A 27,331-nucleotide genomic window follows, 5' to 3' on the forward strand; every position below is an offset into this window, starting at 1 on the left:
CTGAATTGAAATGCTTGACGGTTGCTTTTTGGGTGTATGACCTTAAGCATATTATTTACCTGCCTGAGCCCAGTACTTTCATCTGTAAATGGAGACAACTATGGCAGTTACTTCACTGGGTAAGTGAAGATTAAACAAAAACACACCCTCCCTACTACAGTGGAGAGCATGAAACATCCCAGTAAATGCGTTCAAGTGGATGGATGAAACCTGAGTTCTCAACAATAGGGAGACAACTCTGGGGAATCACGTCCTAGACACCTGAGCTCTGCCAGAGTGCAAATCCTGGCTCTACTGCTTACTATGTGACCCTAGGTAACATATTGACTGCAAATGCATAATAAAAACGTCTTGGTAAATAATGGGGAATCCAACTTGCCAGGACTTCAAGAATCCCTAGCATATATAAGGATGAGGCTCAGGTTACTGGCAGCAAACCATACTGAGATATCGTGTAGACTGAGAGCTGAGAAATGCAGGACTTCCCCATTCTTAAGCCAATAGCCCACGTGCAGGTGATTTAACAAGCAAGCTTGCCTAGGTGAGGCGGTGTTGCGGGGGAGGGGTCTAGAGCCAGGCCTTGAGAAAAAGCAATGTGAAACCCCAGGGCCAAATTCTACCAGACTGGCTTCCAATGGCTTAGCCCCACCCTAACTAGGCAAAAAGAAAGGGGTTACCTTTTTTTTGGGCTGGAAAACGGCTAACCTAACCTAGTCTTGTTCTACACTGGTCTGTCTAGTGCCCCAGGGTCTCCTCTCATTACAAATAGGGGCAACTTGCTGCAGAGTTCTTTTCAGGAAGTCCCGGATCGGAAGAGGAGCTGGTGAAGCTCCTGGGGCAGGTTTAAGACGCCCCCCTCCTCCCCAATCCTCTAGGGCAGGGAGGGTACAGGGGGTCACAGGGCCGCGAAGAGTGAGAAGCTGAGGCTCCATGAATGAACTGATTGTGCCCTGGGTTCTGGGAGTTCACCTCGATCCTTCCTGCCAGCCTCCGTGCTGTCCCAGGCTGCCATTCCCCAGCTCCCCGCACTTGGTCTTTCCTTCCACTGTTTGCCTCCCCGCTACCCTTTTATCACTATCATTTAAAGCCCTAGTTAAAGCCGAGGAGGGGTGAGGAAATCTGCAAGGGAGGGGCGGACGGAGAGGCCAGGGTGCAGCCGCTCAGGCAGCCGGTCTTCGCTCCCCCCCCCCCGCCCCCGGCCGCCCCCGCGTCCCCCGGTGCAGCTCCAAACTCTGCGCACGCGGCGGGAGCCCGCGGCCAGGGGCGTCAGCAGTCGGCGGGGGTGAGGATGACGCGGTCCGGGCGGGAGGCTGGCCAAGCAGCAGCCCCACCGCGGGCCGCCGCGCTCCAGGTTCCCGGCCCCTGAGCCCACCTCACCGGGTGCCAGGGGCTGTCCGGTGCCCGTGTGCGGGGCGGGGGCGGGGCGGTCTCTCCCGCAGCAGCCCCGCTCCAGCCTATCGACAGCCACGCGGCGGCTCGGGCTCCCGGCGACCGACCAGACCAAAATAGCTGCGAACGCCCGCGACTTGCGCGCCGCTCACTAGACGCTCACACCGCTCGCCCGCCCGCCCGCCGGCTTGCCGGCCGCTCCCTCGTCCAGAGGGGGCGGAGGAAACGGTCCGGGGAGGGGGTGGTGGTGGGGGAGTTCGGAGGAAGCAGGGGAGGAAGGAAGGGAAGGCGAGGAGGAAGTGGGACGGAGGCTGAGCGGGCTGCGCGGCGGCGCTGGCAGGCGCCGGCGTTAACCCCTCGAGGGCGGCGGGAGCGCCGTTCGCACGGAGCAGCACTGCATCACGCTAATCTTCCCCAGAACAGTATGCGTCAGCAGTACATTCACGTTCTGACTGAAGGACAAAAGGATGAGAGAGCAGTCTGCGTGGCTGCCGCCTGCAACACCGCCAGCCCGGCGCGAGGACGCGGTGGGCGCCGAGCGCAGGGGCCCCGCCGCCGCCGCCACAGCTGCCACTAGCGAGCGGAGATCATGTCCCCGGGCTTCGGAGCGTTTCCCGCAGCCGCGACCCCCGCTGCTCACGCCGCCGCCGCAGTTCGCGGGCAGCGCAGCCACTAAAGGCGCCGGGAGTCGCAGCCCCGAACTCGTTCGCTCCGCACGAAGCCAGGGCCGGAGGCGCGCCCGGGCCCCGGCTGCGGCGGGCGGTGACGCGCTGCCCGGCGCTGCGGCCGGTGCCGGACCCGCGCTCGCCCCCGGACTCCCCGAAGGGGCCTGCGGTGCGGGCGCGCCCCGGCGCCGAGCGCCGCTCCAGCCCTCGGACTTGGTCCCCGCGCTGCCCGCCCGCCGCTGCCCCTCGGGGCTGGACGGATGACCGCGGACTGGGAGCAGCAGCCCGGGCTGTGTCTCTTTAACCCGTGAGAGGCGAGCGAAGAAGGGGGTGTGTGTCTGGGGAGGGCACCGGAGCCGCGACGCCGCCTCTTAACTCTCGCAGCCCCGCGAGCTAACGACTGCATCAGCCGCCGCTGGGGCGGCCGCACCGGGAGAGCGGGCAGCGCAGCAGCGGAGCGGCCTGAGCTGGGCGCCCCCTCTTCCCGCCGGGGCTGCCCGGGAGCGGGCCGGGGGCGCCGGAGTCACCCCGGCGATGAAGCGGCTTCCCCCTTGGCTGGTGCGAGCCGGTGCCAGGGTCCAAGGACAAAGCCGGGAAGCGCTGTGGCGCCGCTCCTCAGGCTGAGGGGGGAGCATGCACCTGCATAGCCCGCCGGGCCTTAGCTCTCCCCGGCGCCTCAACTCCGCGGCTCCGGCGTAGCCAGCTCCGGAATTACTAGAAGCCATTTTGTCTCCCCCTCCCCTCTCCCCTCCACCCTTCCCGCCCCCTCTCCTTCCCCCTTTTGTTAATTACAACTAAGAAGTGAGAATGGGAACGAGGTGGCCAGCTCGGGAGACCGATTAAGGACACCACGCCAGTTCCTCCCTGCCTTCCTTCCGAGGTAGGTGACGGCGAATCATTGGGTGGGGATGGCTGCAGTGGGCGACAAAGTCTCAGTTTTGAGGGGGGCTGGCGGCCGAGGGGCCACTCTTGAGTTTGGCATGGTATTTCTGGCAGATCTGCTCCGTCTCTCTAATCGCCCCTCCCCACCTCCTTCTCCAGATGGAAAGAGGCGCTCCTAGCTCACTTAAGCCGGGGTAGGGCTGGTTCTCCTTTCCGAGCCAAAATCCCGGGCGATGGTGAATTATGAACGTGCCACACCATGAAGCTCTTGTGGCAGGTAACTGTGCACCACACCTGGAATGCCGTCCTGCTCCCGGTCGCCTACCTCACAGCGCAAGTGTGGATTCTGTGTGCAGCCATCGCTGCCGCCGCCTCCGCTGGGCCCCAGAACTGCCCTTCTGTCTGCTCGTGCAGTAACCAGTTCAGCAAGGTGGTGTGCACCCGCCGGGGTCTCTCCGAGGTCCCGCAGGGAATTCCCTCCAACACCCGGTACCTCAACCTCATGGAAAACAATATCCAGATGATCCAGGCCGACACCTTCCGACATCTCCACCACCTGGAGGTCCTGCAGCTGGGCAGGAACTCCATCCGACAGATTGAGGTGGGGGCCTTCAATGGCCTAGCCAGCCTCAACACCCTGGAGCTGTTCGACAACTGGCTGACAGTCATCCCCAGTGGGGCCTTTGAGTACCTGTCCAAGTTGCGGGAGCTCTGGCTGCGAAACAACCCCATAGAAAGCATCCCCTCTTATGCCTTCAACCGTGTGCCCTCCCTCATGCGCCTGGACTTGGGGGAGCTCAAGAAGCTGGAGTACATCTCTGAGGGGGCTTTTGAGGGGCTATTCAACCTCAAGTACCTGAACTTGGGCATGTGTAACATTAAAGATATGCCCAATCTCACCCCCCTGGTAGGGCTGGAGGAGCTGGAGATGTCAGGGAACCACTTCCCTGAGATCAGGCCTGGCTCCTTCCACGGCCTAAGCTCCCTCAAGAAGCTCTGGGTCATGAACTCACAGGTCAGCTTGATTGAGCGGAATGCTTTTGATGGGCTGGCCTCACTTGTGGAACTCAACTTGGCCCACAATAACCTCTCCTCTCTGCCCCACGACCTCTTCACTCCACTGAGGTACCTGGTGGAGTTGCACCTGCACCACAATCCTTGGAACTGTGATTGTGACATTCTGTGGCTAGCATGGTGGCTTCGGGAGTATATACCCACCAATTCTACCTGCTGTGGCCGCTGTCATGCTCCCCTGCACATGCGAGGCCGCTACCTGGTGGAGGTGGACCAGGCCTCCTTTCAGTGTTCTGCCCCCTTTATCATGGATGCACCTCGGGACCTCAATATCTCTGAGGGTCGGATGGCGGAACTTAAGTGTCGGACTCCCCCTATGTCCTCTGTGAAGTGGATGCTGCCCAATGGAACAGTGCTTAGCCATGCCTCACGCCACCCCCGGATCTCTGTCCTCAGTGATGGCACCTTGAACTTTTCCCACGTGCTACTCTCAGACACTGGGGTGTACACATGCATGGTGACCAATGTGGCAGGCAACTCCAACGCCTCGGCCTACCTCAATGTGAGCACGGCCGAGCTCAACACCTCCAACTATAGCTTCTTCACCACGGTCACAGTGGAGACCACCGAGATATCACCCGAGGATACAACACGTAAATACAAGCTTGTTCCTACCACGTCCACTGGTTACCAGCCGGCATATACCACCTCTACCACGGTGCTCATTCAGACCACCCGTGTGCCCAAGCAGGTGGCAGTGCCCGCGACAGACACCAACGACAAGATGCAGACCAGCCTGGATGAAGTCATGAAGACCACCAAGATCATCATTGGCTGCTTCGTGGCAGTGACTCTGCTAGCTGCCGCCATGTTGATTGTCTTCTATAAACTTCGTAAGCGGCACCAGCAGAGGAGTACGGTCACGGCCGCCCGAACAGTTGAGATTATCCAAGTGGATGAAGACATCCCAGCAGCGGCATCCTCAGCAGCAACAGCAGCTCCATCCGGTGTATCAGGTGAGGGGGCAGTAGTGCTGCCCACAATTCATGACCATATTAACTACAACACCTACAAACCAGCACATGGGGCCCACTGGACAGAAAACAGCCTGGGGAACTCTCTGCACCCCACAGTCACCACTATCTCTGAACCTTATATAATTCAGACCCATACCAAGGACAAGGTACAGGAAACTCAAATATGACGCCCCTCTCCCCCAAAACTTATAAAATGCAATAGAATGCACACACACAAAAAGACAGCAACTTTTGTACAGAGTGGGGAGAGACTTTTCTTGTATATGCTTATATATTAAATCTATGGGCTGGTAAAAGAAAAGATTATATTAAAATTTAAAAACAAAAAAATCAAAACAAAACTATTTTCTAACTTGTAAGTTCTATTTAAACAGGGAGTGGGGTTCTTGGGAATGTCGTGGGGGGTAGAAGCCACAAGTCAACTTGCTATGCTGCCAGAAGGGGTTTCTGGCATAAGGTTGAAAGTGCTAAGCTAAAACAAAGTAAGACATCAACAAACATCCCTAAAGAGGTAGGGTGTGGGCTGCTGAAGGGTGGGGAGGTAGACTGAATCTGTCATTTTTTAGAAGATGCTTCAAATGATACAGGAATATCCATTTCTTATAGACACCTTTCTTAAACTGAGAGCTGTCTTTGCAGATTTATCTTATTTAAAAAATACAAAAAGGCACCAAGAATTTGTACTGTGCTAAAATGTTGAGAGGCAATACTTTTTTTCTTCAAAGGCCAAGGGGAAGATAGATCTGTAAATGTATTTTAAACAGGAAAACCACACAAATTCAAATGAATCCTTAAAGGGGCTGAGTCTTTATGTCTGTCCATGTGGGTAAGTCTTCTTGGTTTGTGCACTGGGACACACGTGTGCCCTGCCTGACAGAGCGCTTCAGAAAGGAGCAGAGAAGGAAGGGAGCTGGCGTAGCTCTCAGCCAAATGCTTCCACACTGCACCAGATTCCTGCAGTTGGGCTTAACCCAATCTGTTCAAGGCAAGTGTCTATTCAGGGTTTCCCAAGGAGAAGGAGGAGGCCCTGAAGTGGGTGCGGCAACAGAGCGGGTGGGAAGGGAGGGCAGAAGCAGAGAGAACGTATTCACAGGAGGCCATAAATTAGCTTTGTGCCATGTCCACCTGTTGTTCCCAGTATCTGACAAATGACTGTAGACAATGATGGCATTTTATGATTTTTGAAAATGGTTTTGTTTTAAGGTGGAGAGGGAGGAGGCTGGGAGTGGGGAGCTTGGGGGAGTGGAAGCTTTTCTCATGCTTGTGATTTGGTGACTATTCTAAATGCTGATTCATTAGGGGTTATTACAGCTGATGTCAACTAGTTGTCGTGATGGGGTGGGGGCAGAATACAAGTAGAGAAGAAAAAGGAGAGAGAACAAGGACACAGGCTCATTTAAAGTAAAATGAAGCCTTTCACAAAAAGATGTGAAATCCACAGGAAAAACAAGTGATACACATGTACACAAAAGTAAGTTCTGCATGGAGTCCTGTTGGATGTAGCACAAGGGGGAAGGCTTCCCTCTCCCAGGCCTACCTCAGGAGGAGGTGGAAGATAAAGGGTGGGCATGTGTGGGAAAGGCAGAGATCTCTGTTATTCTGGTCCATTTAATGCTGTAATTTCTTTCATTTATTATTTTAGCTTTAAAAGGAAATAAAGGGTTCAGATTTGAAAGGGGGTGGGGTGGGTGGGGGGGAATGCCAACAAAAGAACACTGATTGTAATGTGAGAAAAGTGTATTTTTGTATTTTAATAAATATTGTTCAATTTTTAATTCAATGTTCCCAAAGGGTTAACTTGAGTAAGACCCTGAACTTATAAATTCTTATGAGCACTGACGAAGTCATTTCTATTTAAAGAAAAAAAGGGAAGGGGAGGAGGGGAGAGGTGAGGTGGGAGGAGAAAACAATGTTAAATTTTTTAAAGTGTGGGAAATGCTAAAGCTGTCAACAACCTTTCCTTAGCTTAAATAAAAGCGCCCCAATTCTAGTGCACCTTCCATGAGCTAAGTGTGTTAGTCCCTGGCTTTGTTGGGGGTAAAACCAAATTCTTTCTGTCCTGGGAAAGCAGGGTAAATGGGTCAGCTCCGGCTCTTGGGACCTGGCCAAAAGGTGAATGCCACCTCAGCAGAAGCTGCTCAGGCAGCACCAGTTCGACCCCGGGGGACCTGGATTTAAGAGGTCTGCAGTAATGTTGTTGGGCTTCAATTTCCCACAGGCGGTGTTGCTTTGGTTCTCTGGGTGTTAAACAGTCAAACATGTATTGTGGTGGAGGGTGTCTGTCTCTTGATGCTTACTGAGCAGTGAGGTCCAGGGAGGCTGCATGAACTGGGACCCTGCGTCTCTTCAGCGCTAGTATTTGTACTAATGCAGGGAATCGGGCCTGAGTGGGTGTGCTATCTCTGGCACAGAACAGGGAGAGAGGCAGGCAGCACTTTGCAGCAGTTGGCTAAGAAATGCCTAAGAAAGGGCCAATTCTTAATCCTCTTGGGTGTATATACACCATTTCTGGGAATCAGGTTTTGTGGAAGCATATATGCCTGGGCACACAGCAACTGCCACTCACCTCCAATAAAGAGAGAAAACTGCGGCAGAGTAAAAGGGGGGACTTGGCTAGGCCCAGGTGAAAAAGCGAGAAATGGCCCCCTTGTGCCCCAAGACACAGGCGGTTTAGAACAGTTTCAGAGGCAGTTGTGGAAGGTGCTGCTTCAGAAACTTCCTAACACCCCTCCTTTTTTTGACAGCTATTTGGACGGTCAGGGAATTACAGTATCTCTGGAATAACAAAGGTCTGATTGGGAAGGTAGGAAAACGGGTCTGAAACATTCCTGGGGAAGAGCGCTAAGAACAAATGCATTGGTCGTGGGGGTGGAGCAAATTTAGGACTTGGAACCCGAGGAAGAAGTGCTTTTCAGAAAAAACTTCGGAGGAGTTGGGGGGGACTGAGCTTATGGTTCCTGGAAGGCGGTAGGTAGTTCCTTTCTTCACTGGGCCTCCTAGACCTGAGCACCACTCAGCTGTTAGAGCAGCAACCCTCCTTCGCAGCAGGTGCTTGGGACAACTCCTCAGAGTCCCACGAGCATGGAAAGGGCAGCTGAGTTAGTGATTCATCGAGAGCTTGGTCCAACTGTAGTGTTTGTTACCCGAGAATGGAACATGGGTTGGTAGCTCTTCAGGGGCATAGTTTTAACAACATATTAGAAGAAAAGACTCTACTGCTGATTATATGCTGTTAGAAATATTCATTATAGATTTTTTTAAAGGCCATGAAAAATCATTTCGTCTAATCCCTTCACATTTTACAGTCAAGGAAATCAAGCCCCAGAGAAACTGAAAGATATATCCAAGGTCACAGTGCTCGTTAGTGGAAGAGGTGGGACTGAAACCCAGGTCTCTTGACTACCAAGCCAAATTGTGCTCTCACTTGGGCCCTTCCTGGCTAGCGAGAACACATTTCTTTCCTGTCCAATATGCAGTGAAAATGGGACCTGCTTACAGATATCTCTGTGTTCTCTTCTCCTTCCTCTTAGAGCTGCTCGATCTCTTTCAGAACTGGCTCTACTGTCCTCAAGGCCTGACCAGAATTCTGACCACAGGGGCCTGACAGCTGGCCCAAGACAACTCTGTGCCCACTAAGGAGCTAGATTCTCAGAATTGCACGAAATAGCTTCCTGATGCTCAGGTTCAGTGGCAAACAGAAATTACCGGAGCCCATAGAGCAGTGATGGGCAACCTTTTGAGCTTGGTGTGTCAAACTTCGCCAAAAAACTGAGCATAACTCGGGTAGTGTGTCACTTTGAGGAAAAAACATTATTTTGCAAATGTTTCATCCTCAGGAGCAGCAAATGTTTCATCCTCGGCATGCGGCCGCCTCAGCGGCCGTGTGTCATCAGAAATGGCTATGCGTGTCAGTGCTGACACGCGTGTCATAGGTTCGCCATCACTGCCATAGAGGGTAACCGCTGCAGGGAAAGAGTGAAGTAGATAAGGTAGTGTGTCACAGTGGAAAAGGTGGCTTGGCCTTCTCCCTGCCTTGGAACTTCGCAGAGTAGAGGATTGACAGAGGTTTTACAGCACCCATCAGGTTAAGTTCTCCATAGCAGAGTGGTTTCTATTTGGCTCAACAATCAGACTCTTGGCAGGCTCCTTAATTCCTCTCCTCCACTGTTTCTACCCCAGCCCTAGCTCTTTAAATGCCATGCTGTGTTGCTACTCCCATCATCTGCTCCAAGGCCTTTTCTTCAGCGTAATGCTGCATCCTATTTTCAATGAAGGTAGAGTAGATAGGCTAGTTTCTAAGGCCTAGAGATATTAGCTTTATCACGGCTGTTTAACATGTATTGAGGCTAGCAACTTGCTGGGTGCTAGGTGGAACAACATAACAAAGAGGTCCAGAGTCCATGGCCATTAGTAGAGCTCTGGCTTCACGCAGTGGAGATGGAATAGACTGGGAGAGGGCTGAGTGGGCCACTACCTCAGGGGGCCAGAGTGCACAATTAGTGCTTCCACGTTTTGTTGCAACAATGCAGCAGGGACTTAAAATTAGAGAAAAGAAGAGGGAGAGGGAGAGAGAGAGGGAGGGAGGGAGAGAGAGAAAATATACAGCCAAACATATGTCTGATTTTATCTCCTCTGCTAGCACTCAGTGCTCTATGCCATCAGCTAATACAGGCACTGTTCATGCCATTTCTAAACCCTGCCTCAGCTAAACTGTAAGGCAGCCTTTGTCGCAAAGCACCTCTCTTGGTCTCCATCCATTCAGAAAGTACCCTTCCCCTCAGAGGGAAGAATGGTTTGGGCAGTGGATTAAGGTTGTTTTGTCTTTTCTTTAAATTAAATTGCTTCTTGGAGTAGGGATAAAGGCTTCAGGAACAGATCAGTGGAATAAACATATCTGCAAAGCAATATAGCATAGCACTTTTAGGTATAGACCTGGAGCCAGTCTTCCTCAGTTGAATCCTAGCTCTATCACTTACTAGATGTGTGACTTTGGACAAATACTCTTTCTTCATCTGTAAAATGGACATAATGTTAGAATTTATCTTACTACTTCATAGGCTATTGTGAGAATTGAAATTATAGGTATAAAATCACACTTATTACAGCGCCTGACATCACCTAGTAATGCTATATAGTTGGTAGTTATTTCATGATATATTTAAGGGGATAGGCCAACTGCCTAGCCCTCATCACCACGTTTATTCTTGAATCCCATCCGCGCCCCAAGGGAGAGAAAAGGCCTACTGAGCTATTCCAGAGAGGAAAGGTGATTGTCCAGTGGTCAGGGACAGCAGGATGGCACCATCTATAAGCCCAAGCACTGCGGGAAAGCTAGGTTGTACTTTTCTTCCTAGAAGACACTGCCCTGTGTGCTGCTCCTAATCCAGCTCTATAGTGGCCTGAGGCATTGTATCTAGGAATAGATTATCTTTCCTTGTGGTGAGCAGGAAGGAAGGAAGATGCTGTTGGTGCACAGGCTGAAGGCTGGGATAATACACATCTACCTAGGAAGCCGTGGTCCCTTACTAAGAGGGTAAGCTTTCTAGAGTATTCTCCACCTACCCCAGTTTCTCTGCCAGGGTGCCTTACCAAGGGTGGGGGTGGGAAGGGCAGAGGCACCAGGAGGCAGAAGAGAAAAGGGCTGTTGGGGCTTTAAAGCAGTATTGGAAAACTTGGAGAAAAGGCAGGAAAAAATCACCATCATTTGAGCAAATAAGAGCATAATGGAGCTATATGGCAGATACACAGGCTAAGGGTCTGCAATGCAGTTAAAGAGGAACGCCAGGGAGATTCTTCTACCCTATTAAGAAAGAGGCTGGCTGGACCCTGGATGGGGGAGGACTATTAGTGTGAAATTCATGGCATGGAACAGAGAAGCAGGGAGGATCAACTTTCCAAGAGAAGCCTAAGAAAGACTGCATCTCTATTTCCTAATGAAGGCTAGAATTAGCTTTTAGGATGATCACAGGTTTTATCTTCTGGTACACGCCAGCTTTGCTATCAGTATTTGGGCCACATCACCTACCCACAACAGCCCTGTTCTTAAACTGGAGGCTGTCCACTGTTTGGGGGAAGCAACCGGCCCTCAGGGCCATAATCTAACCCTGATGGGTTCCTGTGAACACTCCCTCATTTCTACTAAGGCATAGCCATGAAGGGTGAGGAGAGGGTGCAACTCACTGTTTTATCCACAAAAAGAGTATTATTCTAGAGGGAGGGCATTATATAAATCATGTTTTTCCATAAAAGATAATGATGACTGGGAGGTCAGTGTACATGGGCCCTGGCAGCGAATCAGAGATTAGGCCTAGGCCTAGGCCTGCAGGGGAAGCTCTCTGGTCAAAGGCAGCATTTGAAAGGATGGCACTGTCTTCTCCAGTTTACCCCATCGAGAAGATTTTGAACCTGCAGTAGGGAAGCACTGAGACGAGAGGCTACTCTAATGCCAGGTGTGGAGACTATGTGGACCAAAGTAGCACTTGGCCTTTCAGGTCCATGCAGTCTGCACCTAGGAACAATTCTGGAGCAATCACTGCAGTTTAGATTAATTACTAAATAGCAAAGGAAGAGTCCTTGATCCACCTGTTTCTTTCTTACTCACCTACCTTCCTATATCCCCACTAATAAAAAGCATACTCCAATCAATTCCCATATCAGCTCCCCCGACTCCTGCTTAAGTGCCATCGTCTGCCATGAGAGGACCTAGGCTATCCAGCAAGAGCATTCCATTCTAGAAGACTGACGGCTCTTTACTCCAACAGTTCTCATGCTGTTTCCTCTTCCAAGGCAAGTCCTTAATCTACAGTCTCTAACAGTTCCTTTAAGGTCTCAACCCTGATTTCCCGAGTCTGTGCTGGTGTTGATTTATTCACTAGATAAGTCACTCTTTCTGCTCAATGAGTCAGCAAGGATGACTGAGAAGGGCTCTCACACACTGTTTCCTGTGCAAAGTTTGGTTTCCTGGCCTCGGGCTACTTCTTCCCAGTCTTCAAGGCCCTTTACCTACCCACTCATCCAGGTTCATTAAAACCACTGAGACAGCTTCTCCCACTCAGACTGCACCCTGTAGGTGAACTGAATGAGTTACTGGCAGTTCTCTGCAGAGGCAGTTCCCCGGCTAGTGCAGCGTGTTTGTAGGAATGCTCAGCGCATCCCTCACAATAGGCCCAGCACAGTCCCCAAAATGAAGCTGAGGCCTCAGACACTAACAGCCTGTTCCTGCGACCCACCGCTGCAGTGGTTACAAGTTACAATCTATTCCCATTGCAAGAAGACTTAATTTCTGGACTTAGAGGAAGTCGGATAATACTTTATCCTATTAGTGTCTGCCTGTGTGAATTGACAATGGCTTCCTCCAGACATGACAGCATATTCTTCCAATTCATCTCTTTAAAGGGATGAATTGGGAAAGTCTGGAATAAGAAAGGAAGGAGTGCCAAGAAGGAGACTGCTCAGGGGCCAGGGAAAGGGAAGACAACTTTTAAATGAGAAATGGGTAGAGGGGACTTGGAGGGATGTGGCCAGACTGAGATATCTGAAAGCATGTTTGCATTTCATTTTGTTTCTCTTGTAAGGGAAGTGATTGCAATGACTGGGTGTGCTGTATATATGTGTGTGAGAAAAAAGGTCCTGAAGACACAGAGAAATACGAAAAAAAGAAGAAGTAATTGGCCTATTCCATGTTCTTGTTTCAGCCATTGTGCCTACAGGGTAGCTTTCCCTTTCTTTAATCCCTCGTCCACATTCCTGTTTTAAGTCCTCAGCTGCTCTCCCAGTGGTATCAAGTCAGCTGAGGGCACCTTCACATCACAGGTGTGTTACCAAGGCTGGTGGACCTGGGGATAGCAATGGACACTGAGGAAGGAATGATGTTTTGTGACTTCAAACTTCAGATATGGAGACCGTGAAGGGAACTTCCAAGTTAGTTCAGAAAATCTAGGTGAACCTCCTCATTTTATTTATGAGGAAAATGAAGCCCAGGGAGATGTGACTTTCCCAGTGTCACATCGCTGGTGACGCAGAGAACAGTCCCTGGTCTTTGAGTTCTCAACCCAGCACTATTACCAGCAGGTCCCACCGTGATTTACAACTCCAGGGGGTGCCATTTACAGAAACTACCAAGTGATTAGTGCCCCCTGGAGTTTGCAATTTGGTGCAATCCCGTCCAGTTTGCTTCCAGAGAGAGAGGAAGAGAAGGGGAAGTCCTTGTATACCAGCATTTTATCTGTGTTTAATGCTCTGAGACAGTTGGTAACCACTCATGACTTTATTCAGACAGCTAGAACTGAGGAATCAGGCAACGTTTTCTTTCTCTTCTACCACAAGTGTTCTAGAGCATGGGAGCTCTTATGGCATCCCAAAAACATCTTGTAAATTAAAAGGAGCATTTGTTGCTTACACTGCCCTTCCCTTCCCTACAAGAGCGAAGAGCTGTAAGGTAAAGAACATGTTATCGCATGGCCCGTGTGGCTCAGTGGCTTGAGCGTTGTCCTATGAACCAAGAGGTCCTGATTCCCGGTCAGGACACATGCCTGGGTTGTGGGCTCAATCCCCAGTAGGGGGTGTGCAGGAGATAGCCAATCTCATCAATGTTTCTATCTCTCTATCCCTCTCCCTTCCTCTCTCTCTAAATTCAATATTAAAAAACACACCACATTTAAAAAAAAGGTTTGATTCCAGTCAAGGGCACGGACTTCAGTTGCAGGCTCCTCCCTGGCCCTGGCCCTGGCCCTGATCAGGGCTCATGCAGGAGGCAACCAGTTAATGTGTTTCAATGACATTGATATTTCTGTCTTTCCCTCTTTCTTCCACTTTCTAAAAATCAATGGAAAAATATCCTTGAGTGAGGTTTTAAAAGTAATAATAAGAGGCCTAGTTGGTTTGGCTCAGTGGATAGAGCCTCAGCCTGTGGACTGAAGGATCCCAGGTTCAATTCTAGTCAAGGGCACATGCCCCAGTTGCGGGCTTGACCCCCAGTAGGGGGTGTGCAGAAGGCAGCTGATCAATGATTTTTCTCTCATCATTTATGTTTCTATCTCTCTCTCCCTCTCCCTTCCTCTCTGAAATCAATAATAATAAAAAAAAAGAACATGTATCCCTGTGTGGGGAAGGCTTGCAGAAGCTAAATCATGTCAGAGGTCCATTCAAGGTCAAGAGGACCGTTGGAGAAGCAGAGAAGTCAGGAGTCCTGCTTCCGGAACTCCCTTGCTTTCCCTGGTACTGGGAAGCTCAGAGGGCCCGAGCTGACTCAGAGGCCTGTTCTGAAACAGGGGTCTAAGAAGCTAGTGAACATCTCAACAAACTCTCTTGGGAAACAAAGTGGCCCTGGCTATAGTTTTATCACACACATTTAATTAGAATCTGTCCTGTCACAATGGTTTCAAGAGAAGTCCCAACAGAAACATTTTAAAAGAACAGCCTCATTCAACCAAGGATCTCTTTTAACCAAGTCAATTTAGCAGAAATTTGCCATCTTGGATTGGTGGAGCTACGTCTCTTTTCAACTTCAAAGCCAGGAAGAGAAGGGAGGCGGGGAATGCAGAGAAATAAAGAGGAGGGCAGGGGTTCAAGTAAATGAGTTTCCATCTATTAAGGAGCGGTAATTTCTGCTAGCGCCCCTAGAGACCAGTCCCCTCCAATAATGGTCTGACTCTAATGATTCCCACTCCTAAGCAACAGCCTGTGTTCTGCTGGTGCTGATACAAGCTGTGCCAGAGAAATTCCCTTTATCTCAGAGGTGCTGCTATCATTACACAGGAGAGATTAGCCAGCCAGGAGGATGTGCTTTTGGTGGGGAGAGAGCTAACCAGAAAGAATGCTCTTCTCCAGCAAGCATGGTACTGCTGACCTAAGACATAAAAGGCTGAGAGACAGGTAAGAGGTAAGTGATAAGAAGACAGTGCAGACATTCTGGACAAGAGGGAGAAGACAAGAGAAGTAAAAGTTGAGGTGCTTCCCGAGGAGTGGCTGAACTCAATGCAAGACAAGCGCTGGCTGGCTGGGAGGCAAGCAGAGGCCTGTGGGGTGTGGAATATGGGTATGGGTTGAGCTCAGGCATAATGGACAAAAACTGATGAGCATTTGTGTTATAAAACATGGTAATAAGTTCTCTGGAAGTAAGAGTAGGGGATATCAATTTCAAGTCCCTAAATAACTATCATTTTCCAGGGCAGAGGTAACACTGAAATTGGGTGATAACTGTTACTGAGGCTGTGGTATCAGTTGCGGGGTGCAGTCCTCTCATTCTGCCTCTCTCTTCTACACACTAAAATCAGTGGGGAGAGCTAACACTGTGGCTCTAGTTTTTGCCGAGGCTTTGCTGAGGCTGCTGCAAAATAAGGGGTGGGGAGTCCCTGTGATGGAGACGGACTGCTTCCAGAGGCTGCCTTGCCAGATGTGCCAGCAGTCATCCTGGCCAGAGAGCCTGCAGTGCAGACAGATGCCCTGGGCCATATTCAGGATGGTGAGACCCTTTATGGTACTGTGGCTCAGCTCTGGGGCAGTGCAGAGCGGCAGGGTAATGTTCCTTAGCCAGATTCATTTCCCCCCAAACATCTTCAAATATGTGGGCCATGGAGGGAGGCAAATTTAATTAAATTACTGTGTTGCAGGCCGCCCTTTCTGGGCAAGGGCTAAAAATGGGCTCATGCTGACATGCAGACCCGTCTGTGCACACAGAGCATGCGTTCCTTTGTGTCTGGCTGTCAGCTGGATGGGGTTGGCAGTGTCCAGTGCTGGAGCCGGTGAGCTGGCCCCTTTGTTGCAGCAAGACCGAATCAACAAGAATCCAACCCAGACCCCATGTGGCTCGGATGCCCTTTTCCTTTCTTCTTAAAAGATGACTGAGTGGCACTCCCCCTTCCTACATGAGCTTATTTCTCCTCAAATGCCTCTCTTGCTGACACCCAGGACTTTCCCGGAAGGCGGTGCCCTGTGCCGAGCCAGGAAGGAGGAGTGAAGCTGGTGAGGTGTGATTCAGAATCGTGCAAGGACAGGCTTTGTTTAGCTTGGCGGGAGATGGAGGGGTCTCCCTGGTGACTCTCTAGAGTGCTGCTTCAGTAGCTCCCCACTGGCATGCTGGAGAGAGAACCATTTTCAGGTGCCAGAGTAAAGCAGCAAAGCTTTCTCCCCCCGCCCCCGCCCTGTTCCTGCATGAAGGCCACAGTGGACGCAGAGCCTAACCATCACACAGAGGCAGGGAAGTTCGATGACAACTAGAACCACTTACCATGTGGAAATCAACCACAACAAACGCTGGCTGTGCTGTTCCTGGGCACCCCACAAGGTCATTCATTTCCAATCGGGCAGTTCAGGCCTCACTGCTCCAGTTTCAAAAATACCACCAGGGTAAAGAATTTGGAACCCCCTGTTCCACCCCACTGAGTAGAACTGCTGCTCTAACTATAAGACAGGCTGAGGTGGAATCAGATGTGTGGCGTAGGAGACACTGAGGGCCATGTGGTAGGCTTTTCCATTTGGAACTGAGACCCAGGAAGAGTCAGGTGGGGAATCTTTGCCCCACTCGTCTCCAGAGACCTCTCTCATGTCTAAAGCTTTAGTGAATGTAAAAGAGGTAGCCCTGTGCTGGGCGATGAGAAGTACTTCTGCAGCCCCCTTGGTCCAGGCAGCCTGGCACCAGCAGACATCCAGATGATGGAACAGCACAGGCAGCTCTGGTAGCGTGGCAGCCCTCTGTAGGTCTCTAGTAGGCAGGTTTACAGGCAGTGCCGCAGTGAGGACAGAAGGCAGAAGACAGGGGCTACACCTCCCTGCCCCCAAGGCCAACCCTCTGAACTGCTGCTCTGAGGGGCATGGCAGATGGGGAAGGCAGCAGCCTCCCTGGCGCTCAGTGCCCAACTGACACTGCTCTGAGCAGCTCCAGGGCCATTCTCTTTCTTAACTGGGGGTGGGGGAGTGTATCTGCTGCAAGTTATTGCGAAGGTTTTTGGCTATAAATCTGACATCTACTTTAAGAGTTAAGACAAGTACTGTCATTTCAGGTCCCTGGGACCCAACTTAGAACTGGACTGTGCCTGTGGTCACTCTCAGTCCAGCAGTTCTAAGTGACTAAAATCTGTGGATCAAAAACAAAGAGCAGGTAGGTCACTAAAATGTGGTCAGACAGGAGGAGTAGAGGATGGATTCAATAGTGACTTTCCTGTGGTTAAAATTGTAGCAAGAAAAGAAAGCAACATATAATGTTAGACATAAACCCAGGAGGGAAGGACCAGTCAGGAAGAACATGAAACTGACCAGTTTGGTGATATCTATCATGTGCCTTTAGAGAGACAAAAAGGTTCCTGGGTACTCTACTATGGTAAAGAACCTCCCTTCCTCACTTAGCAAATCAGATAGGAAAGAGCAGACCCTACCCTAGGCTGTAGGTACCATGGCGTTTGGAGTGGAAGGTCCCCAATTCCATTCATCCACTGGCCTCATGCTCACCAAATAACTGGCTTCAAATTGTAGGGATGGAAGCAGATACCTTTTCTGGTAGCCTCTGTTTTCTTTCCTCAGGATAATATTGGTCCTTGGGTGCCAGTAAAGATATTTTGTCATTGTCCAGGATTAAACATATTCTTATTCAGATGGAAACAGCTCAAATTGTAGAGAGAGAGAGAGAGAAAATAATGTACCTCAGTTCTGCGATCTGCCTATGAGAAGGCTGGCTTTGGGGGCTGTGTTCCTCCCTGCTTAAGCAGCCTAAAACTGCTTTCTCCAGTGGAGAAGAAAGCCTTGAAATACGTGTGTAACAGCTAACTAAGCCTCAGGGTGCATCATCTGAATATGGGTTTTGCTGTACCAATGGCATTCCAAGAGCTGCGAGGTAGAGTCCCTTAGATTTAGAGACGACCTGCCCCAATGAGCCTATCCCGCACAGGTGGTTGAAGGAGGCTGCCGCCGAGCATCCCTCCCCGCTGCAGGCTGCTGCCAGAGGGGATGGCTGTGGGTCTCGCTCAGGCAGGGCCTGCTGGCTGGGACACCTTGACTCCTGTGCCTTTTCTGCAGCTCAGCAGCACGCTGGCAAGGGCAAAGGCAGAGTGAAGCCCTGTGGCTGGCTGCTGTGGCACATCTTTCTTATGTACAAGGTCACACATGACCCCTCTCACATTTGTTATCCGGCACTTCATTTCTCTTAGCGAGGGACAAGGAGAAGGGAAACTAATTGATTACAATGGTATATTACAGGGCACTACCTTTCAGTACCTTGAATGGGACTGAGAGCCTAAAGAGCAGTAGTTTGAGAAGTTGCCAAGTCTGCATTAAAGGGAGGAAAGGATAGGAAAGACGGAAAGGTGATTTCTGACACCTACTCTTGCCTCTGATTCTTTCTCAGCTCACCCTAATTCCAAGCAACACTTAGGAAGCAGAGTGGGTGGAACTAAGGCTATTTGCAAAAACAGATTAGCTCTGATGCAGGCTGGAAAGTGTTTTCTGCACAATGTGAACTTAGACCTGCTGTATCCTTGTCTTATGTGGTTCAGATAAAAAAATTTTTTTTTATCATGTCATTTAGGTTAATATGCCAGAGTATGAACAAGGAGTAGTCTTCATATTAGCCCCAGCTTCACCTATGGCAAGGCTTGGCCCAGCCCCTTCATCTCTGGGAAAGCAGGGCAGGAGAGGGATGGGAGTGGCAGATGTCGCTGGATAAGGCTGCGGCCATCTGCACTACTGTGAATCAAGGTTGGCTCAGACAGAAGGCGCGAGGGAGGTGGTGCAGCTGCTGATGGCTCAGACAGCTTGGACCTGTCCAGGCAAACAAGCCGCTCAAGTGCAAGAACAGCCAGCCAAGTAGGCAGAGCACGAATAAGGACTTAAAGCTTGAAATATCTGACAAGATATGCAGGGAGGGTAGGAAGCTGTCTGGGATTTCAACTGGTATCTGGCCTTGCCTCTAACTGATAAGGCAGACTCTGCTACCGAAGGGTGGGAGGTATGATGTTTGGGAGCTGATGGACTATACCCAGGTGAGCATTCCTTGAAGTAGAATTTTTAAAAAATCTTCATCTTCCCCGGCCAGTGTGGCTAAGAGGCTGGTTCAATTCCTGGTCAGGGCACATGCCCGGGTTGCGGGCTCAATCCCCAGTAGGGGGTGTGCAGGAGGCAGCCGATCAATGATGTTTCTATCTCTCTATCCCTCTCCCTTCCCCTCTCTCTAAAAAATCAATAAAGACATTTAAAAAAATCTTCATCTTAAACTGCAAACACAGTTCTGGATTGTTCTTCCTCACTAATGTTTTCCAAAACAAAATCCAACCACTGCCACAGATACCTATCTCCTCTCCTGTCACCTGCCCAAAGTTAAGAAGCCAGGGACTCGTCCTGGGTGGTTTGGCTCAGTGGTTAGAAGGGTCCTGGGTTTGATTCCAGTCATGGGCATTTACCTCGGTTGCAGGTTCAATCCCTGGCCCTGGTTGGGGTATGTGTGGGAAGCAACCAATCGATGTGTCTCTCACATCGATGTTTCTTCCTTTGCCTCTCCCACTCCCACTCTCTCTAAACAAAAAATCAATGGAAAAATATCCTCAGATGAGGATTTAAAAACAGTAGCAGTAGAGTGTGTGTGTGTGTGTGTGTGTGTGTGTGTGTGTGTGAGAGTGAGGACAGACTGCACCATCAATCGCATAGTCTGGGAGTTGTGTCTAAGAACTGCTAAGGAAGGTGCCACCGGGATGCTCAGAAGAGGCAAACAAACATGTGCTTTCTTCTATTACCTTCCTTGAGGGGGAGGGGTGAGTTATGGGATAATCAAGTGCTATCACAGCTCCTTCTAGGGAAGGCTCTTTGAGAGAGTAGTCCTCAGTCCCAAGTACCAGGAGCAAGGAAGCTGTTAAAAAATACCAATGTTCAGACTCCAGACCAGCGATTTTCAACCGGTATGCCTCAAGAATTTTTAAAACATGCAGTGCCTACTATTTGGTCAGGGACACTGACCTCTTTTCCTTTAGATTGTCAAATACAAAAATGACAACAGCCAGCACAACAATAGCCATCCAGTGTAAATGAATCTAAATTATACCTTTTTTTGGTTAGATCGGCAAAAAATATTTCTTGGTGTGCCACAGAATTTAGTAATTAGTATATGGGTGCCACAAAATAAAAAAGGTTTAAAATTGCTGCTCTAGATCAAATTTAGTGGAATATTGCGGGGGGAGGAGGCAGGCAGGACTGCGATAGTTTAAAAATATATCCAGGTGATTCCAGGGCACCCAGGAAGACAGTCTCTGCTCTGGAGTCTGTAAGAGCAGGGAGAAGACTGGGTGGTCAGACCAGCAGGACAGTCCTGTCACTAACTCCAGAAGTACTTCTTGCACGTGGTTTTACTTAAGCTGAGCTAGGTAGGGTCCCTGAGGTTTCATTCAGGTTCAAGAGGAGTAACTTCTAAGAGAGCTGGCCAAGTAGCAACTGACTGACTGCCCCGGAAAAATAAAGAGAAACCACCCTACAAACGTGTCACCCTCCTCAGAGACCCAGGTGAGGACACATTGCTTACAGGCCCATGAATACCCAATGGGAGAAGCCAAGGAACAGAGAATCTACTATTTATTTAAAAGAAAAGTGGGAAGAGAACCAAAGAGCATATTCCTCTCTGTCACCAGCCAGAAACCTTCCCTAGTCATAGGCTGCTCTACCAGCTAGCTCAGGCAGGGCTCAAGATCCCCACCACACAGTTTAGGTTCATAAGGCCCAAAGAATGAGAAGCTACTTTTTAAAATGTTAGGTTTCTGGCCCTTAGCCTAGTGGCTAAGGTCCCTGCCATAGCCTTTCTTTGGTCCTTACTCATGTGCATGCCTATTTAGAGCCAGTCCAGTGACCGGCACTGTGCCAGGTGCTGGGGAAACAATGGAGATGACAAACTTGGTCCTTGCCCTTGAGGAGCTCTCAATACAATGAGGGAAGCAATAGTCTAAGAGTGATGATGGGAGGTATGTAGTGGGGAGCACCACAGAGGAAAGCGTCTGTCTCCTCCCACCCAGAGTCCTGTGAAGAAATACAGAGCAGGCCATATGTCTTGAAGTTTAAAATTTAGTGCCTCTGAGGCCTCTTGTTCTTTAGACTATGGAAGAAGCTCCCCCGGTTTGGATTCTGGATGCAGGCACTGGGCAGTGGTAGGACCAATACTGTCTCAGCCCCTGGGGGGAAAGACAGATGCTCTGGGCCCTCCTGCAGAGGTGCAGGGGTGACTTCTGGACCTCTCTCAAGCTGGCATTTGCTGGAAAGGGCTGTCTCCAGGCTTCCCCAGGGAGTGGGAGAGAGGGCACACCATGCTCTCAGTAAATACTGATGGTAGCGAAGCCCTGGGCTGGTTGGGTAACCCTGGGCAGTCCGCAGCCTTTCCTCTGCTTCAGCTCTGTAAGCAACACACAGATTCACTTAACGTTTAGGTATAAATCACCAAGTCCCCTGAATAACCAAGAGCCAACAGCTCGCCCCTGAATGAAGAGATGCTAAGCCAGGTCCTAACCAGGCTGTGGGGTGTAAAAGTAGCATGGAGGCTTCCAGCGCTCTATTCAGCTTGGCTGTAGCAAGCTGCCATTTGCTGTGAGCGAGCAGCCAGAGCAGAACACTGCTTGGGAGTTGGAAAAGGCACTGAGGATACAGAAGAGTCATCACAGACTTGCACTCAGAGCTAAGAGCATGTAGACTCCTGGAAAGGGAGGGAAGTACATGGTCACACCCCGCTCCCCTGCCACCCCCCAGCTTTAGCAAAATCCCACTTGGTAAAGTGTTGAGCACTGAGGAAATGAGGACTCTCCTGTGGCACGTGCCTTCTATTTCCCTGATGTGGCAAGAGAGGTCCTCAGAGTGGTGTGTGAAGTGTTGGCAGGTGACAAGGCAGGTAAACTATAAGGCACAGCAGCTTTCAAGGATGGGTGATACTGAGGTCATTCAGTAAAAGTCAAAGCTGTCTAGTTGTCCACTCTGAATATACACTCTAGACACAGGTCTAATTTGTGCCTATTCTGTTCTTCACCTCCCAGGAGCTTAGGGTCCAGATTACTCATGGGAACTTATTATCCTGAAAGGTCAGTCTTAGGTCATACAAAGTCCAAATCAAAGCTGATTTTCTAGGATGTGGAGGTCCAAATTCAGTCTCTGAAACCACCGGGTTTCAACCCTAGCTGCACAGTAGAATTACCTGGGGAACTTTTAAATTTTTTAGTTACGTCATTTATCCCCTATTTTTTCTTGCTGAAGTATTGTAAAACATATCCCAGACGTGATCTCATTTCACCCTTCCATACTTCAGTATTCATCTCTAAAAAATATAGCTGTTTTCTTACATAACCACAATGCCTTTATCACTCCTAACACAATCAACAAAATTATTCCTTGGTATCACCTAATGTAACTGGGGAATTTAAAAGATAGTACTTGCTGAAGCCAGAATCTTTGGAGAGAGGCCCAGGTATTCGTATCTTTCCTAAGCTTCCCATACCCCATGATTCCAATGTGTAGCCAGGGTTGAGAACCAGTGGCTGGATCAATCCACGATCCTGCTATGGGTCTGCTGCAAGCTCTGTGCAAGTTCTCTAGCCCTTGATCACGTGGCACACAACAAAAACCACCATGGAAAAGGAGACAGGTCAAGGAACAGGATGAAGAAAAGGAAGCCACAGAACTGACTCTTATATAATGAAAGGCTACCAAGTCCTTAGCAGTCAAGGCCCACTCAATCAATCACAGATCCATCAGGTCTGTGAAGCTTAGGAGAGTTGTTTCCAGGCGTTGCCCAGGCTGCTCCACGGCCCTCCGCACCTCACACCAGGCCAGTTGCATTATTCCTCTTATTTCTGGATCTTCTCTCTTTTGTACATGCTCTCTGGCTTAATATTCTGACAAAATCTGAGCCTTAGCACCTGGTGTTAGGATTAATTAAATCTGTGGTGGGGGTGGGGTGTGTTGCCAAAACTTTTTGGGTATGGGCACTGCACTGGGGGATTGGGGCCACAGTCTTCAATTTTATTTATTTCATTTAAAATAAGTAAACAAAACATCCTGCAAAAAGATGAGGCTGTATAATGGCAGCTAAAAATACCTCTACTGAGGATGTCCGCTCCCCAGCTCCCCAATTAGAGATGCTACAGGGCCCTTTGTGAGCTGTGCAGCTCCACAGGGGCTCTGGGGACAATCCCTGGAGCAGTGACTAGTGACTGCTGGCTGGAGGGGGGCTGGTGAACACCCAGCCAGTCGGCGTGACGGTATACATCAAGTAACTTACGAACCCCTCTTTTGCTTTATGGGCCCACTGCCCAAGCTAAGCAACTTCTTGCCTTCTGCAACAGGCCCAAATGCCATCTCTGAGGGTGACCCAAAGTAACTGGGGACAGTTCCCGACTCCCTGAGATTCACATGAGTATGATAATAACCAGAGGAGGTAAGGCCACTCAGCCTGGCTCAGGGTGTGTTTGTGGTGCTGGACAAATTCAAGTGTGGGTTAGTGGCAATTAGACACAGGTGAGGCGTATGGTGCTTCAGGGAAGGGGTACTTTAAATGTAGGCTTGACATATAAAGGGAGAAACTAGATGGAGGGATAGGGCTTCACAGCAATCAGGGCCGCTGGATCTCTTTTCTAGGTCCTCTCAGTACCTAGGTCACTTAATCCAAAACACTCATTTTTACTGGGGAAAATGAAGCCTCCGGGAGGTAAAATGATTTTGTCCAGGCCAAAGATTTATTAAATGGAGGAGCTAGGACTTAAACATGGGAATTTTGGTAACAAATGTAGTGCCTTGTTCCACTACACTATGGCACACCAATGAATGGTTTCATTCCAAACATTCAACAGTGCTAAAATAACTATGGGAAAAGGTTTTTCCATTCAGGTGCTAAAGGAACCAGAGAAATTCAGGAGAGTGCTCCCTGAATAACCTGGGAATTCTGCAATCCCTGCAGATTCTGGGGAACTCAAGGGTCAAATCAGCAACTGAATCAGATGTTCAGTGGGAACAGTGACGATTATTGCAGATCTGTGATCTTGGCCATAGATCGAAAGCCATTCCCTTCTTTTCTGCTGAGGAAACACCTGGTATGATAGCTTGACTCAGGGCTGTCAGGAGAAAAGGGAGCAAGGGTAAGGCCATGGCTGTCTGGTTTGATGCAGGCATTGATCTTTTTCATTTCTTGGCATTGTGAGTGACCCTTACGGAAGAATTTGGAAGCATAAGTCAACATCATGAGAGGATTGGGTCAAAAAAGCATTGAGGAAAAACACCCAGAGGTATGGGGGAAAGTCCAGATTACTGATTCAGGAAGAAGAGTGCAAAGCAAATCAAACACATCCAGAGAGCTTAGTGTGGGGAAGGGACTGTCTAGAATCCTGCATTGTCCAATATGGTGGCTACTTAGCCACATGTGGCTATTTAAATTAAAACTAATTACATTCCATTAAAGATTCTGTGCCTCAGTTGCACTACACATGTTTCAAGTGCTCAATATCCATGATGGCTAGTAGCTACTAAACTGGACAGTGCAGATAAAGAACGTTTCCATCACTGCAGGAAGTTCCATTGGACAGCACTGGGAGACTCTGTTGGTTGTCTTCTCTCATTTCTTGCTGGCCACAATGAGTAGTTTCTGAGATTCCTTTGGGGAAGAACTGAACTTGGGAAAGCTAGAGGATACCATAAACTAACTCTCCAGCGAACTGACTAAACCTGGGATCTCAAAGAAGCTTAGGACAACTGTGAGCATAACTCCCCCAGTGTACTAGGCTCAGCAGGCTCAATAACCTCTCTACCCCTAGGGCCCTGTCTGCATGTTCACAGCCACTCTGACCTTTGCACATTTTATTCCGTTTCTATTTTACACAGTTTTAAATGATGTTTAATATAGCTTAACTCTGCGTGGTGCTCCAAGCCCCTCACCAGGGGGCCGCTCACAGGCAGAAGCACAATTAATAGCATTCCCAAGAAAATTATGCCCTGTATCAAAGCTGTCATTGCACCATATAAATGCTTATTATTACTATTGAATTCTCTAGCCTGACACCTCCCTGTGTTTACTAGGTAGCAGATAAACCTCTGTGTGTGTGCCTTCCCTACTTTACCACACCATCAGGACTAAATATAGCCCTTGTGTGTATGTTTAGCTCTAGCTGTGCTTTGGAAAAGGAGGGGCGGTGGGGAAGAGAGAGAGTTAATAAAATTAAATTGCTGGAAAATGTTATTTGTTCCTCCCCCACTTGACAGCCCCTTAAAACACAGACGTCATTACTAACAAGATGGGTAACCGGCCGCAGCTCCAGGGTGGGGGTGAGACCCAGATCCTGACAATATGCCATTGCTTTTGGATCAGCCTCCTGTGTGTGGAGGGAGCAAGTCTAAGAGCACAGTATGCGGTGGGGGGAAGGGGGGTTCCACCCTGTGCCCTGGCCAAATTGAGCTACAGTCCTGTCCAAGAAGTTCAAGGACACTTCCAGCTAGGAAATTTCACCTGCTCCTCCCCCCGTATATAAAAAACAAAACATGAAGCAAAACAACAAAAGTTGCCCCCAACTCCAAAGAAACAGAAACAGAAACCCCTTCAACTTAAGACAGCTCCCACTCTTTGGTTGTTCCTTTTGGGCTCTTGTGAAGCTTAGTTTTTGGCATAAAAAGACAGCAGTTTTTCTATGATCACATGTGGGGAAAAGCAATGGAAAATTCCAGGTCTGTCAAGACACCTGGCCCCCTCCCTCTCTGGCATGCTTTCCCATCCTGTGCACAGCGCTCTCTGCGCCCGCCTAAAGTCTTCAAGATCGCTGGGGCCCCGACGACTTCCGCCTCTGACTTAGCCTCCTGGCCTTTTCTCATTGAAATAATACAACTTAGAGAATGCACATGCTTACCTCTTCTGTCTGCCTCTGTCACACACACCCACTCCCTTTCACATGCCACCAATCAAAGTCCACTTATTGGTGGTGACTGTCGTCTGGGAGGTATGGAGAGGGTATGTGTAAGGCTGACACAATGGGAATGTGGAGACTTTAGCTCTCCCATGAATTACTATGTGAAGCTGCCCAAGTGATTACCTTCTTCATGGCTCAGTTTTCTCAGCTACTGTGAACTGTTTGGATTGGACTATATAATGTCTAGAGCCCTTAGAGCTGCAAAATGCTCTAACTCAGTATTCTGAAGGTTGTATGCTCAAGTCCTTGGAAACTGAATGGGTCATGCTTATTTCTATTTATAATCCATTTTTTATTTTTGCACTCAATGCTCTTATGTAGAAATGTAGATTTCTATTCTAAGTTTTTCTAACCAACAAAGGAAAAGCTCTATTTTAGTTTGTTTGACAGGGAAATGTTTCTAGTTAGATTGAGTTTCCAATATTATATTTGCTTTGTCTTTTTCCATCTTTCCTAAAAAAAAAAAAAAAAAAAAAAAGAAGTTTCTGAAAATCGGAAACGTTTTCTGTATTCAGGCATAGAAGGAATGAGCCTGCCTTGGCTGAAGGAAGAAGATGGTGCGACCTCGGGCCCCAGGGGAGCAGGACTACCTGCCATCTGCTGCACTAGTTGCCTCATCTCCAAATTGGGCCTGGTTTGTAGTTTGTTGCAAATATTAAGAGCCAAGCCACCAGCACATCCCACCCAGGTGAAGCCTTGAGCCATGTGCACTCTGGCTACCAAGACTATCTGAAAGCAGAGGGCCACTTTTCTGCCTAGGTGAAAAACGCGTGCATTAAAATGGAAAGAGATTATCGTCCTCCCCTCGCCCACCCCCCAGCTATTTTGAAAGCTTTAGAAAGAAAGGGAGGAAGACCTGTCCGACCAAGCTGAGGAAGGGATGGAATTGTCAGAGACTTCCCTACCCCATGTATGCAGGCCAGAACGGTTTATTAATGATCCACGGGAAAAGAACAATGGTCCTGCTGGCAGCTTCACATGTAATTAACCGGCTTCGCAGAGAGCTGGCTGCCTTCTCCAGGTCTGGCATCTGAAGACTGCAGAGCTACCTGACATGGCAATGCTGGGTTTCTAGCGAAATCTCCCTAGTGAGAGAGCATCCAAATAGTGACCTCAACCACAGGACTCTCAGGAAACATGCCTGTGATGGCAGTGCTCTTCTGGAGGAGCCTGGCTCTGTGCTCAGGATGACACATGAGACTGCAAGCTCCCTGAGAGCAACAACCAGCTCTGGGAACTGCTAGTTCCACTGGTCACCATGCACTGCCCACTCAGGTAAGTGGGCCCCTCTACTGAGTACCGAGGCCATGGAGCAGGGTCGGCTTCCCAGCAGCAGCCCTCCAAATGCTGCCTCCTCAGCCAAAACTCTACAGACAGGAGTTTCTGGGGATCGGCTCATGCTCTTCAAGGCAACAGACTTCAGCCCTGTGAAGAGGCTGAGGCTTACTGG

The 27,331-nt window shown here is 49.5% G+C and overlaps 2 protein-coding genes across 3 annotated transcripts in view; one reads left to right on the top strand and one right to left on the bottom strand.

The window, feature by feature from the left end:
* On the top strand, positions 1 to 27,213 carry LRRC4 (leucine rich repeat containing 4). Of its 2 annotated transcripts, none has more exons than XM_079785640.1 (2): positions 1 to 4,966; positions 26,397 to 27,213. In XM_079785640.1, the coding sequence occupies exons 1-2, from the start codon at positions 3,196 to 3,198 to the stop codon at positions 26,579 to 26,581; spliced, it is 1,956 nt and encodes a 651-aa protein (XP_079641766.1). In that variant the 5' UTR covers positions 1 to 3,195; the 3' UTR covers positions 26,582 to 27,213. The 2 variants fall into 2 exon arrangements, with proteins under 2 accessions (XP_079641766.1, XP_079641765.1); XM_079785639.1 differs by lacking the exon at positions 26,397 to 27,213 and having other exon boundaries at positions 1 to 2,934; positions 3,096 to 9,531.
* The window catches only part of SND1 (staphylococcal nuclease and tudor domain containing 1), a 459,312-nt gene that overhangs the window by 58,202 nt on the left and 373,779 nt on the right, over positions 1 to 27,331 (bottom strand). The window lies entirely within an intron of this gene.

This window comes from Cnephaeus nilssonii (genome assembly GCF_951640355.1).
Source record: "Cnephaeus nilssonii genome assembly, chromosome: 12".
Classification (NCBI taxonomy): Eukaryota; Metazoa; Chordata; class Mammalia; order Chiroptera; family Vespertilionidae; genus Cnephaeus; species Cnephaeus nilssonii.

Coding starts and splice junctions, on each gene's coding strand:
- LRRC4 (XM_079785639.1), top strand. CDS start 3,196: ATGAAGCTCTTGTGGCAGGTAACTGTGCACCACACCTGGAATGCCGTC.